Source organism: Neolamprologus multifasciatus, chromosome 12, assembly GCF_963576455.1.
Source record: "Neolamprologus multifasciatus chromosome 12, fNeoMul1.2, whole genome shotgun sequence".
NCBI classification, from domain to species: domain Eukaryota; kingdom Metazoa; phylum Chordata; class Actinopteri; order Cichliformes; family Cichlidae; genus Neolamprologus; species Neolamprologus multifasciatus.
The window spans coordinates 709,436-723,813 of record NC_140450.1 but is presented as its reverse complement, the minus strand read 5'-3'; the positions used below and the strand labels follow the sequence as shown (position 1 = coordinate 723,813).

General features: G+C 47.3%; 1 protein-coding gene and 1 non-coding gene across 2 annotated transcripts in view; both read left to right on the top strand.

Annotated features, from left to right (window-relative positions):
• Positions 1-6,584: 6,584 nt before the first annotated feature.
• LOC146506044 (uncharacterized) overlaps positions 6,585-14,378 on the top strand; it is a 19,496-nt gene continuing 11,702 nt past the window's right edge. Inside the window, exons 1-7 of the mRNA XM_085180559.1 lie at positions 6,585-7,049; positions 9,212-9,345; positions 9,441-9,529; positions 10,700-10,822; positions 10,897-11,052; positions 11,454-11,536; positions 12,986-13,184. Coding sequence (XP_085036685.1) covers positions 9,240-9,345; positions 9,441-9,529; positions 10,700-10,822; positions 10,897-11,052; positions 11,454-11,536; positions 12,986-13,184 — 756 coding nt within the window. The 5' untranslated portion in view covers positions 6,585-7,049; positions 9,212-9,239. The remainder of the gene's footprint in view (positions 7,050-9,211; positions 9,346-9,440; positions 9,530-10,699; positions 10,823-10,896; positions 11,053-11,453; positions 11,537-12,985; positions 13,185-14,378) is intronic.
• trnas-gcu (transfer RNA serine (anticodon GCU)) lies at positions 12,292-12,373 on the top strand. Its single transcript has one exon. It is a non-coding gene; the product is annotated as a tRNA-Ser (tRNA).

Here is a 14,378-nt window from a genome sequence, read left to right as displayed (position 1 = left end):
CTCGGTGTCTCTGACCCTGATTGATGGTAAATAACAGAAGAAAACATTTCAAATGTGCTGCTAATGTCCCCACAAACACGCCGCGGCGTGCGCGGGTCTCTGATCGTCCCTCGTGCGCTGACATGCTTCCTCCTGTGAGTGAAGCGTGAGCTCACTGTGCAGTTATCTGAAACCTTTAATGACACTTCAGCTCGTTTAATGCGATGTTTCTGATGTTTCATTGAAACTAATCTGACATCTCATTAAGCACTTTAGCTTTTCCGGGCTCGCGTACGTTTCCAGCTTTCCCAGCTGGGATTGTCATCACAGCTCAATCAGCCAATAAACATTTATTTCCTGTGAATGAACGACGGTAACTCCACACCGAGATCTGACTCCAGCAGGCCGTGGGCAGAGAGGTGTGTCCCAACCAGCAGCTCTGTTTTCCCCATGTCCACACTCACATGAGGCCTGAAGCTGGAAGCTGAGCAGATCTCATGTGACAGCTCAGGTCAGCTGATCCAGTTACCTTCCTTTTACAATCATCAGTTTCTACACATCTCACACCTCCAGTAAAATATGAACTCTGTATTTATTTTGTTGTGAAGTTTAGATATTCTCCTCGTGTCTGGGTGGGCTCTCCAGCTTTCCAAACAGGTGTGTGTGTGTGCCTAGATTTAAATAGTGCTAATAAAAATAAATAAAAGCAAAGCAAATATTTCTTACATCTTGAATAACAGTGTGTACAGCAGGACATTCCTTTTTTAAATATTCATAACAAAATTACTGAGTCTGAATGAGCAGGGTCACAGCGAGGGAAACATAAAAATGCGATATAATAAGGTGCAAACAGACATTCAACAATAAAGTTTGAGTTTCTAACAAGCCTGAAAGTGAATATTTGGTGTGAGCAGCTCTCTGTCAGCTCTGTGAGGATCTTCAGTTCTCCAGACTTCCTGAAGGACAGTCGAAGCTCTTTGGATGTTTCTGCCTTTTGTTGTGTTGTCTGTCAGAATGATCTCACACTGCTGCAGTCATGCTGAGGTCTGACTGACAGAAACTCTGTGTAAGGCCCAGGTGGACGATAGATGATAACAAGTAAGACTGGTTTCTGAGTTTCACAGCTGGGGTGGACGAGGCTAAGCATCAGGCTTTCAAATGAATTAAAAGTCTGTCTGGGTCTTTGGTTGATTAACAGGCTGGTGTGAAAAATTGCTGCCACACCTCCCCCTCGGCCTGTGCTTCGAGATTTCTGGTAGTTAGAATGACTCGGGGGTGTTGATTCATTTAAACTAACATAATCATCCTGCTGCAACCAGGTTTCTGTAAGGCAGAGTAAATCGATCTGTTGATCAATTATTAAGTCATGTACTAACAGAGACTTGGAGGAGAGAGACCTAATATTTAATAATCCACATTTCACTGTTTTACTCTTTGGTTCAGATGTGGATACTGTATTGTTCTTTCTTTGTGATTGTTTATGTTTAAGTTGTTTGTTGCTGGTTTTTAGTTTGTTTTTTGTCTGTTTGGGAGCTGACACAGTCTCTATGGAGATGGGTTTTTGGGGGGGTAGCAGGAGGAGGGAAGCTGCAGAGAGGCGTGTAAGACTGCAACTCTGCTTCCTGGTCCCAACTCTGGATAGTCATATTTTGGGGGGTTTAATAAATTTGTCCATATTTCTAGAAATGAGAGCTGCTCCATCCAAAGTGGGATGGATGCCATCTCTCCTAACAAGACCAGGTTTCCTCCAGAAGGTTTGCCAATTATCTATGAAGCCCACATTGTTTCTGGGACACCACTAAGACAATTTAAGGAGAACATGCGGCTAAACATGTCACTCCTGGTCTGATTGGGGAGGGGACCAGAGAAAACTACAGAGTCCGACATTGTTTTGGCAAAGTTGCACACCGATTCAATATTGATTTTAGTGACCTCCGATTGGCGTAACCGGGTGTCATTACTGCCGACGTGAATTATGATTTTACTAAATTTACGTTTACCCTTAGCCAGCAGTTTTAAGTTTCCTTCAATGTCCCCTGCTCTGGCCCCTGGAAGACAACTGGCTATGGTTCCAGTTTAATCGGTTTGATGGTTTTTGTTTCCTTTTCAAATGATGTTCAGTCACTGTGATCTCAGAGGTTTGACTCCACCAATGACCATTGATCCTTAAACCAGTCCAATCAATCTGTTTGATCAGCTCTGCTGGAAATCTCACATCACTTATATTCAAACCAACCTGTCTAAAACCATCTCAGGTTTGTCTAAATCATAGCACGCGATGAATCAAAAATCATTTTTCATTGAAATGAATTGAATCTGACATTGAACATTGAATCATAAAGAATTATGAATGTGTGTTTATTCACTGAGACCTTTACATTAGAAAGAGCTGCACCGCCCCACATGCTGCTGAGGATGTTTACTTTACTTTCACTTTTTAAAGACACACACAGGTCCATAGCAAATAAAATATATACATGCAAAATACATAAAGAAGAAAAGAAAATTTAAAACAAATCCCACAGTGTGACACAATAACATAAAGGCTAGGAGACCAGTGGCTCCATAACTTGAATAAAACCAAACTGAAGTTAGTGCAGGCGCAGTCAGAGAGGTTTCTGGAGTCCTTTACCCCACACATACAACTGTGCCTCAGCGTGACAGGGAGCCACTCCAACACTAACAAACATTTGCACTGCTCCACCTCGGCAACTTGAGCATCAACCTCATTCCATCATTATACACACTGCAGTGAGTTTCTGCATGCTGCTTTCTCTGCAGCTCTTCCACAGATGAGCAGTGTACACTGGATTTGAAGAGTCCACACCTCCAAAAAAAAACCCATAATCCCCCGAAAATAGAAATTAAAGACCCAAACATGAACTCATTAATGAGTCGCTACAACGTTGTTGTTGTTAATCACTTCAAGAATTCATTGCGACATGCTTGATGCAAGCGTTTCCATGAGGTGAGTGGGAACATTTCTCCAAGTGGTGAAGACGGCTGAATGAAGGGCATCTACTGTCTGGAATTGTCCATTTCTGGTTACTCCCCGTGCCATCCATCCCCAAAGGTTCTCAGTTGGATTTAGATCAGGGAAACGCAAGATGCTCTCTGCAACATCTGGACTCAGCTATCGGCCGTTTGATGCCCCTGTACCTCCTGAAGCTCCATTGTTCCACTGAAGGAAAAAATACCCCAGACCACTATGGCGCTGCCTCCACTGTGAAGCATAGAAAACGTCTCAGCTGGGATCTGCTTGTCATGCCAGTAACATTGGAAACCATCAGGACCATCAACGTTACATTTGTTCTTTTTAGAAAATAAAACTTTTTTTGACCTTTCACTGTCCCATGTTTGGTACAAACGGTCAGTCTCAGAGCCCGTCTGATGCATCCAGTGTGTTGACCGACAGCCAGTTGGATCCTTCGGCTCAGTGCTGTGAAATTTCTTTGGGTCTTCCTCTTGACTTTCTTGTTCCATAACCCTCAGGACTGTTTTACTGCGTCCCACCTCAGCAGCCATGGTGCACTGACAGAGACCCTGCTTATGCAGCTCAACAACTCGACTACTTTCAGAAAGGAACGTTTTTTGGCCTTTTTTGTCAAAACATCACAACAGTGTGACTACCTGACAGAAAATGGAGATAAAGTGTCTGAATTTGCGGCGCGGGACTACGCCTCCAAACACGATCCTTTCGGTTATGATCTATATATGAATGCTTCCCCAATTCTACAAGGTGTTCGTTCTCATTTTCGTGCCCCTCCCTCCCCTTTTCATTTTTTTCACTTCTTCACTTCTGTTTAGTACATGGGGATTTTTTTTTCCTGTCCCATTTGGTTCTTTAGCCGTCAGAATTGTTGTCTGAAGACCAACAAGGAGACCCAATGGATTTACTTTGCCAAATGGATCATCACGGCCTTGCCGTATTGATCCATTTGATCAACCTTTGTTGTTATTATTTATTTTATTTTATTTTCAGTCGTTACAGACGGGACAGACATGACTGAGGGACAGGAAAGGGAGAAAGAAAGATGAAGGAAAAGAAAAACAGAAGGGGAGAGGGACAGTGAGAAAGGAAACTTAAAAAGAGAAAGAACAGAAAAAAAATCTCCTGGATCACCTGTTGAGAGAGAAAGAATAGAAAACAAGCAAAAAAAACAGAGCAACATACTAAACACAACACCATCACGTTAATCTAGCTAAGTGTAAACAGCAGTAAATACTAAATATTGAATGTTGTTGTGCAGCAAGCAGGACTGACAGCGCACAGTGTGCCTTGAAATAGCAGCCAATAAAGGTGTAGTTTATGTCTATGAACAGTGAACACCCGTGTGCACACCTGTGTGGATCGGCGCGCTTGTATTCAAAAGGTTTCCCCATGTAATGGTCTGCAAGAGGATGTAGAGAGCCATAGCCCCGCCCCCAGGGCATGAAGCAGGCATGGAGGAGATCCAGGCTCCAGACATCCAGAGGCCCCAGAGTGTGAGAGCCCAAGGAGGACCACCGGAGGGGCATCCGTGCCACCTTCATGGGAACAGCTGAGGAGAGCCCCAGATGAGGGGTCACCCAGTAGCCACGGAGCAGAAGCCAGAGGAGGCTCAGTGGCGTGCCCGCCGGCTCTGCTGGCAGCCAGCTGTGCCAGAGTGAACTGAGCCGCAGGCCCAGAGGCCAGAGGCCCGAGGGCCCCCTTTGCCCTGAGGCCTGACCGAGCAAATGGCACCAAGTAGTCACCGGGAGTGAGCTGGTACATACCTGAGCGCCCAGCCCCGGACACCAAGAACCACCTGAGGGCATCATTTACCGGCAGGGAGTGTGGTGAGGGGAGATAGGCCTTTGGAGGGCCTGGGAGTTCCCAGAGAGGTGGAGTGTAAGACCCGACCTGACATATAGACACAGACACAAACATGCATTCGCACCCTCATGCACACATACAAATACTCAGCACTCACTCAACGTAGGGATAGACATACATGGACGGGAGTCGCTGCCAGTCCCTTCGAGGCCTTCCCCAAACCGTAGTTCAATTCATGTTTAAGCCATTCACCTTTATCTACTAAAATGCTGTCAAACCTAAAATGAGGACGCGGGCCCAGCCAGTGAAATGACAATGACATTTTTGCACAGATTTGTCCTTTGGAAGGCATGTGGTCCTAAACCTTTGATCAGCTGTAAAACATCTGTACGTATATAACATTTATAGTGCTGTGTGTGTTTTTAAAAGCTCTTAGTATATTTGAAGTATTCGAACTCTGCTGGACGGCAGCAGACACCTCCTCAAAGGAAGCATTTAATTACAAACCTCAGTGGTTTCCTCTCTGTTGAAGACTTTGCTCTCTCCCTTCCTTCCTTTCCCCCCCGAAGTCTCGGCAGTCACAGTCGGAGCTCATTCAGTCTTCTGAACATGAGCAAAGGTGTTTCCTTTGTTTTCTCCTTTAGGAGATGAGACACTGGAGTGTCCTATGATGGAGAGGAGCTGATCACAACCCCACAGCTGAACTCTGAGCAGCCTGTGAGGGGCTGAGCGCTTACCTGCTGCTCTCTGGCAGGTAGCTCCATGCCCTCCTGGGTTTTAAATGCACCTTAGAACACACATGCATCAACACTACATATGAGCGGGCGGAGGGAGGTTTGGAGTCTTCTCACACCCCCGTTCTCTGTTGCCTGTTGGGGGGGGGAGTTGGCCGTCCGATTGGGGTCAGCAAGTGAAAATAAAATAAAATAAACAATAAAAGCAAAGGTGAATCACATAGACCAATACGGCAAGGCTGGGATGGTCCATTTGGTAAAGTAAATCCGTTGGTTCTTTGCCTTTAGACAATAATTCTGATGCAAAAGAACCAAACGGGACAGGCGGGGAAAAAAGAAAAGAAAATTTGATCATTAACTTGATCGTGTTTGTTAATTTAACATTAACATACAATTAACAGCAGCCTTCTAAACGTGCTTTATACTGTAAGGTAAAGACCCTGTAATCATACAGAGAAACCCAAACAATCACATGTAAGCAAGCACTTGGCGACAGTGGGAAAGAAAAACTCCCTTTTAACAGGAACCTCTGCACCTGCCCCAGTGACTCGTTTCACTCTGATGATGGACACAGAGGTGACTAACAGCCTGTCTGCAGGTGTCCTGCTCCTGTCTGCAGACCCAGGAGGGCTCAGACCTCACTTACATGGGGTTACCACGCCCCCTGCAGGAGGACAGCAGAGCACAGGTCAGCATGCAGCTGTCAGCTCAGACAGTGATGATGCATTACCCTAGCTGATCTCATGATATCAGTGTGTTTGCTTTGGGATGTGGAGTGCTGTGTGGAGTAGGGGTCGAGCTGAATTCTGTTTCCCAGCACGCTCCTGCAGCCAGAGCTCCCCTGAGGCCTTCACCTCCTCCTGGTGCTCCTCAGGGTGAGCTCCATCTCCAGAGCTGCTGGTAGCCTTCATGTTTCTGCCAACATGTTGGTGTGTGTGGCTCAGAGCACGGGGAGGTCTTTGGATAACGACAGAGCCTCACCAGGAGTATTAGCACTGACCTGAGATCAAGACGAGACCCTTCCTTTAGGGGAAGGGCCTCCTCCTGCAGGACTCTTCTGGGGAGGAGGAGGAGCTCCTCTAACAGCCTGTGAGCAGCAGGATCTTTAACCCTCTGTGAGCTCAGCAGTGACAGCCGCTGATATTTGTCTATTAAATGTTCTTTAAGGTGGAATTCAGTTTGAGTTTACTAACTTTATAAAGTTACACGGAGGTTATTTTCATGTGTTTATTTATGTATCTTGTACAGACTCAGAGCTGCAGGTCGCCGTCTCTTTAAAAAGCCCCTCCCCCTCAGGGGTTTCATCTCAGGGGTGGGGCTCACTGAGCTTTTCCTGGTCCCTGTTGGACAGAGGTGGACTGTGATTGGCTGGGAGGAAGATTTCCTGTGTTGATTCAAAGAGGAGGAGAGGACGAGGAGTTTGTAACGGAGGAAATAGGAGCAGATATGGTTACTGTGAAGTGACAGAGACGAAGAGGAGAAGCAGGAGGAAGAGGAGGTCAGCAGCTCCCGTGGAGGACAGACAGACTGATCTGAGAGCAGTAAGTACAACAACAACTCGTCCTTATACTCAGAACAGGGTATCATGATGTCCCACTGCAGAGGAAACAAACCGGTGTTTGTGACTCACAGAAACATCTGTGGACAGGAGACAAAGATTTCACCACGTCTTGACTTCAAGTCATGACTTCCTTGGATCAGACGCATGACTGATGCTACTGTCGTCACCACACAGCGTCCTGTGAAGCTTCCTATCTAAGCCTGAGCCCAGGACTACACCTGGTGCTCAGCTTCAGCAGGTTTTACTCTGAGCTTCGTTCACCTCGATGCTTCTGAAGCAAACACAGGTGTATTGGGGGACACCTGCACTTCAGATACTTTAACATGCAGAGGAATTGAGCTACCAACCTTCTCAATAGTAGACAGCCTGCTTTACCTCCACAGGAAACTCATACTTGGTATTAAATATGTGGAACAAACTGAAGACTGTCAGCTTCTTTTCTTCCCCCACATGAGGAAACTCTGAGGAGGGCGTGTCAGGCAGGACAGGGTGGGGAGGAGGTGCGGGGGAGTTAGCTCATCCTCCACAGAGCCGCGACAGCAGATCATATAAATATTATTGACCATTCGAGTTTGACTTTGTAAAACTAAAGCTAATGTGGATCCGTCTGTTTGATCAAACTTTATGTCCACGCTTCCTTTTTCTGTCTCTGGATAGCACAGAAGACTTGTTAATGACAGGTGTAGGTGATCATGTGGTCTCGGTTCTCCTACACTGGACTTGGACACGGTGGATGCAGTATTTTACTATCTCACTTGGAACACTGCAGTGGTCTAGGTCTTTCCTGGCTGAGGGAACGTTTTGTGTCAGTCTCCTCAGCTCATGTGGGGCACCACAGGGATCAATACTTGGACCTCTGCTTTTCTCCCTTGGCTTTGCTCTATCTTTAGAAGGCACAAAATTGCATGCATTTTTAATTTCTCTTTGATATTTGGGCTGATTGGGACCTTTTTTTTTTACCTAATTTTTGTTTCTAGGAAAAATGAGAGCCACATATGAGGATATTCATTTAAAATTTCGATAGAACAGTAGCAGCATAATGTCCTCGTAAGTGGATATCAGGCCCTTGTAGAGCAAAATTGAATATTTTGGTCTAAATGACCCAAAATGTGACGTCCACATATGTGGAGGTCCGAGGAGGTTAAGGTTTGACAGTCAGGTGAGAGGAGCAGCTTTTTTCAGCTCGCCAAAATAAAACCCATGTTGTCGAAGGAGGTTTTTAGAACAGTACTCCATGCTTTTATTACAACTCGGCTGGATTATTGTAACTCGTTGCACTTTGGTGTTAGTCAGTCATCCTTGTCACGTCTTCAGCTGGTATAAAATGCAGCCGCACGGCTTTTAACTGGTATGTGGAGAGGTGAGCATATTACTCCTGTTTTATCCTCAATACACTGGCTGTCTGTGCATTTTAGAGTTCATTTTAAAATTCTTTTAAAATTTTTTTTTTTAAACCCTTAAAAGTCCCCCCCACACCGCCTCTCTGAGCTGCTGCACCTGCACACCCCCTCTGAGTCTCTTAGATCAGCTGACCAGATGTTGTCGGACGTGCCGACGACACATTGGAAGCGGCGGGGGGGTCGGGCTTTTGCAGTTGTGGCTCCCAAATTGTGGAATACACTGATTACAGATTAGAAAGGCCTCCTCACTCCATGTTTTTAAATCTGGTCTGAAGACCCACCTGCACGCTTTGGCTTTTAACCCAGCACAGAAATGTTCATTTTATTTGGGTTTTATTGTCCTTCTGATGTCGGTGCTCGACAGGGTTTAATGTTATTGTGTTTTTATTTTTAGTGTTTATATTTTTTCTTATTCTATGTTCAGCACTTTGGTTACTGATAGCTGTTTTTAAAGTGCTTTATAAATAAAGTCAGCTTGGCTAAAAGTTTTATTTTGAAGCAATTATTTTTTTAAAGTCAATATATTTGTCCTGGATCTTTTATTGTGAAAATTAGACATGGTCGTGATCAACAGTTTTTTATTTTGAAACTTTTACGTTTTAATACAGATTCAGTGATAATCAGAATCAGGTGACATCACACACCTGTGTCTGTGTGTGTGTGTGTGTGTGTGTGTGTGTGTGTGTGTGTGTGTGTGTGGTGCAAATCAACATTCTGATTGGCTGCCATCTTTCCCTCTCAGGCCCATGTGACCACTGAGCTGTTGCAGGATGAGCAGGATGCAGAGTGAGCTTGAGGGTCGCCTTGACAACCTGCTGTCACGCATCGCCGCGGAGACACAGGAGATCAAAGAGCTGGAGCAGCAGCTGACCGACGGTGAGGAGAAATCAGACCAATGAGAGAGCGGCACTCTGACTGGAGCCCTCTGATTGGTGTCCGGTTAATAAACGGACCCTGGTTCTCGTCCTCAGGTCAGATTCTGGCGAACGAGGCCCTGCAGAGGGAGCTGGAGGAGGTGATCTCTGGACTTCAGGAGTACCTGCGAGGACTCAGGGAGCAGGTACAAACACACCTGATGAACCGGGGAAACGCCGTGATTATTGTCTATCGCTGGCATCATCCTAGTAATGATAATGTTTGTGTTCGGGACTTCGGAGCGAGAGAGCTCCAGTCCGTAGGTGGCGCTCTCCACCTCGTCCAGAATGGGCGGGGCTCAGTTTTTCCTTTGGAAGGTTTGATGGAAGGGCTCAGTTGCTGATGCAGCGCCACTTGTAGATGTTTTACAGGACTGTATTGTAGTGAAATATCTTCCTGTGAGCATCACTTCACAGCACCACAAGCCACTTTACGGTAAAAGTTGATTCTGTTCATCTTGACGTAGCGTTTTCAGTGGGAGAAATCACCTGGATGATGACGAAACGTTTCTCCCACAAAACGCTACATCAAGATGAACAGAATCAACTTTTGGATTTTATTTACTTACCTGGATGACTGAGGATGCATCAAGACATTTTACGGTACCTTCCACTTTGATTTGGAGTGTGAGGCGAGCAGCTGCCCCCTGGTAGCATCACCTGCAGCCACCACAACCTCCTGATGTCTGTCTGATGAGCGCCATCGAAGGATGGCATCCTGTCCTAACCGACCAATCAGCACACATTGGCAGAACCCTAATACAAAATGGTCCACTGCGTCCGTTCACAGAGAGTGTCAGAGCCCCCTGCTGTGCCGCCGATCCATATGCTTACTTAATGGTCGATGGCCCAGCTGCACCCACAGCACGCCCTCTGCTGGCTTATTCACCCAAGAGCTGCGTTGAATAAAAGCATGCTCACGAGGAAGCGAGGCTGACGCCGTCACGTGGCTCACTGGTTTCTGAAGCCCTCAGGTTAACGTTTCCTCCAGCGCCATCTTGGTTGCAAACTAGCACATGTGATGTGGAGGGGCGGATCTGACTAAAAAGAGTCATTAGCCAATCAGCATGCAGATTGAAGTCACATGATCAAAATGTAAAGAATGAATTTGACTTTGTATCAAACTGTTGGCAGAGGTCAGAGTTCAGAAGGCTGGTTTCTCGTACTTCTATAGAACAGGAAGTGTCGCCATCTGGTGGCCATCAGAGATAACGCAGGTTTTCCACCCTGGGTTCATTTTTACCTCCTGCGGTCATGAACATGTGCAGTTTAATGACTGATGAATGTGGTAAATGAAGAGTGTGTGTGTGTTTCAGGCTCATTGCTCTCAGCAGCAGGTACACACTCTGCAGGCTGAAAATCTGAGTCTGCAGCTCCACCTGGAGGATGCTCAGAGGCACTGCAGACAGCTGGAGGACTTAGCCAGGTCTCACACACAGGTGAGTGTGTTAGTTTGCAGGTGTCACTGTTTGACACGCCCACCTGACTGCCTGAGGGTCTGTCTGTGTTTCAGAGCATGTCTGTCCAGCAGGGGGAGCTGTTTGCACTCAGGATGGAGGTGCAGGCTCTCAGAGAGAGACAAGTGCAAAGCAGCAGACACCAGGCACAGCTGGAGGTGGAGCTTCAGCAACTGAGGGAGGAGCTAAGCCAGAAGGTGCCGCTGGGACAGGTACGTGAATGTCTGCAGGTCACTCAGAGCAGAGCAGCAGGATTTCAGCCTAAACAGCCTCTGAGTCATGTGACCTGTGATCACGTCTTCATTAAATCAGCCCAGAGGTGTGTTTCATACATGCTTTTACAGACAGGTGAGCCTGCACGCTTCATCAGGTAACCTCAACAACAAGACAACAACATCAGTCTGAGTCTGACAATTGAACACAAACAAGCATTTACTCACACACACACACACACACACTCACTCACACACACACACACACACATTCACACACACACAGTCTTGTCTTGTCTCCAGTCCTGCTCTGATGGACGTGGGCTCTGATTGATCAGATATTGGTAATACTGCCCACAGATCAGACACAGAGGTGAAGCAGGGCTCTCGTCTGTCTGCAGGAAGACGTCCACAGACTTCCGGCTCAGCTCTCAGGTCCAGCGGAGGAGCGGCAGGAAGATGAATCCCGGCCTGAGGCGAGCAGGTCGGTGTTTGTTCCTCTGGAGTGAGTTGCTCCTGACCACGCCCCTTTCTTCCTGCTTTGTCACCGTGGTCATGTGACCTGCTCACACTGCAGTAACAGCATCATCCATGCCTCACTGTGAGGACCGCTGCGACCTATTTCTACACAACGTTGTTTTCATCAGCATCAGCTTTACGAATACATTTGTACCTCAAAAAGTTTGATCACGATGGCTTCGTGGGGCTGCAGCCTGAGACTAGAGAGATGTGGACCCAAAACGATGCTACAAACAGTCCGGCTTCAGGAAGCTCGAGGCCCAGACAGGATCCAGGCTTTGAGGCTGAAACCCGAAGTTGAGCAGAACAAAGAAGTGGACCCCAGGAGAAAGGCAAGAATTGGGGGAGATAAAGAAGAGAAGATGGAGGATGACGAGGTGTTGAAAGACTGTCAGCAGGCTGCAGACACACTGATGTCTTTATGCTGAACTCCTTAAAACTTAGCCAAGTCGACGACGATGGGCTTAGCAGTCCATCGCCTTAACCACTTGGCCACATCGTCCCTGCACAAGCGCGTCTCTGTGGAGGACACAGCATGACTTCATGAAGACATAATGAGTCCATGTGCTGGATCGTCCTCTCCAGCTGATCCTGGAGCATCAAACACGATGTCTGCAGTTCAGATTTGGACGTCAGCCTCACGTCACGTGTCTCAGACAGCGCTCTGAGCTGTTTCATACCCACAGTACGCTGAGTGTGTGCGCCATCAGGCTCCACACAGACGAGGTGGCCGAGTGGTTAAGGCGATGGACTGCTACTCCATTGTGCTCTGCACGCGTGGGTTCGAATCCCATCCTCGTCGGCTTGAGTGAGTTTTATAGAGTTCAGCATGGAGACATCAGTGTGTCTGCAGCCTGCTGAGGAAAACAACGGTGTGTAGAAATAAGTCATAAAGAAAGGACGTCGGAGAAGGAAATAGAAAATAAAATCAAGTCAGAAATATGAAAATAAACTCTGGAATAAAAACAACAATAGAGTCTTCAGGCGTGGATGATGCTGTCAAGCTCACTGCGACGTGAGAGTGAGCGGGTCACATGACCACGGTGAGACAGGAGGAAGAAAGGGGCGTGGTTAACAGCAACTCATTCAACTTTGGGGGATTTTTCTTACCTGGATGATTGACGATGCATCCAGACATAGAAATAAATCATAAATAATTCTCGTATGACATTTAAGAAGCCACGTCGTTAACTATAAAGAGAATAAATGATGTCTAAATAAAACTACAAAAAGAAAAATAAATAAAAACTTCCATGTGTTGTGATTGTGAAATAAAAGCTGGAATAAATCTAAAGATGTGTTTTCGTTATCAGCTCACAGTTCTGATCCAGATCCAGCTCACCTCGGCTGTTCGTGTGCTTTTTATATGAATTCCTCTAGCTGACCTCTGACCTCTGACCTCTCGTCCCGTCAGGCCTAACCTCACACTGCCCAGATGCTGGCATCAGCGCTCTGGGACCATCCAGCAGGCCAGGACCACGGCTCACAAGCACAGCCAGGAACACATGAGCAGACCGCAGGCCCGGCCGGAAGCCCGGCTGGACCGGGACCAGGTGGAGCCGGAGGAGGTGCAGAGGAGTCAGAGCAGGCACAGACTCCTGCAGGACAGTCTGGTGGGCATCACAAAAACAGCTCCTTCCAACATCAAGACATCAGCTGACGACTCTCACGGTTATTGTTTTGGCGGGGGGGAGGGGGGTGGTGGAGGAGGGGGGGCATGGATGTTTGTATCTGTGTCTATATGTCAGGTCGGGTATCAGACGCCACCTCTCTGGGACATCTCAGGACCTCTAAGGTATGGAGGTCTATCTCTCCCCACCACTCCCCCTGCCAGTGGCAAACGCCCTCAGACATCAGTGTGTTGGTGGTTCTTTGTGTCCGGGGGTGGGCGTCCAGGTGCACACCGGCTCACTCCTTGGTGGCTGCTTGTCGGGGCCTGGAGCCTGGGGCTCGCTCGGGCCACTTCGGGGGTGGGGTGCCCTCGGCCTCTCGGCCTGGGGCTTGCTCACTCTGGTGCTGCTGGGTGCTGGCGGAGCTCACGGGCACGTCACTGCAACCCCCCCTGGCTTCTGCTCCGCGGCTGCTGAGTGACCCCTCATCTGGGACTCTCCTCAGCTCTTTCTGGGACAGTGGCGCAGCCCCCCCTCTGTTGGTCTTTCTTGGTCTCTTGTGTTCTGGGGGCCTCTGGATGTCTGGAGTCTTGATCTCCTCCATACCTGCTTCATGCCCTGGAGGACGGGGCTGTGCCCCCCCCCCCCCCCACACACACACACACCCTCTAGCAGATCATTACATGAAGGAACCTTTTAAAAACAAGCGCGCTCATGCTCACAGGTGTACACACAGGTGATCACACACACAAACTACACCCTTTTTGGCTCCTACCTCAAAGCACACTGTGCTGTCGATCTTACGTGCTGCACAATAATGTTTAATATTTAGTATTTACTGTCATATTCACATAGATCATCATGATGTTGTTTATTATATTACTCTTTTCTTTGCTTGTTTTCTCTTTTTTCTTTCTCAACAGATGATTGATGGATGGATTTTTTGTCTGTTTGTTTTGTTGGTTTTTGTTTTTTGCCCTTTATCACCGTCCCTCTTCTCCGCTGTTTTTCTTTCCCCCAGTCAAGTCTGTCTCGTGTGTAGCAAGTGAAAATAAAATAAAATAAACAATAAAAGCAAAGGTGAATCAAATGCTCCGGCAGACCGGAGAGATCCTGTCCAGCTGCAGAGCTTTCCTCAAGGAGCCGTTGGAGTCTCAGAGGACGGTCGGGTTCAGCAGCACCGTGAGTCTCTTCGAA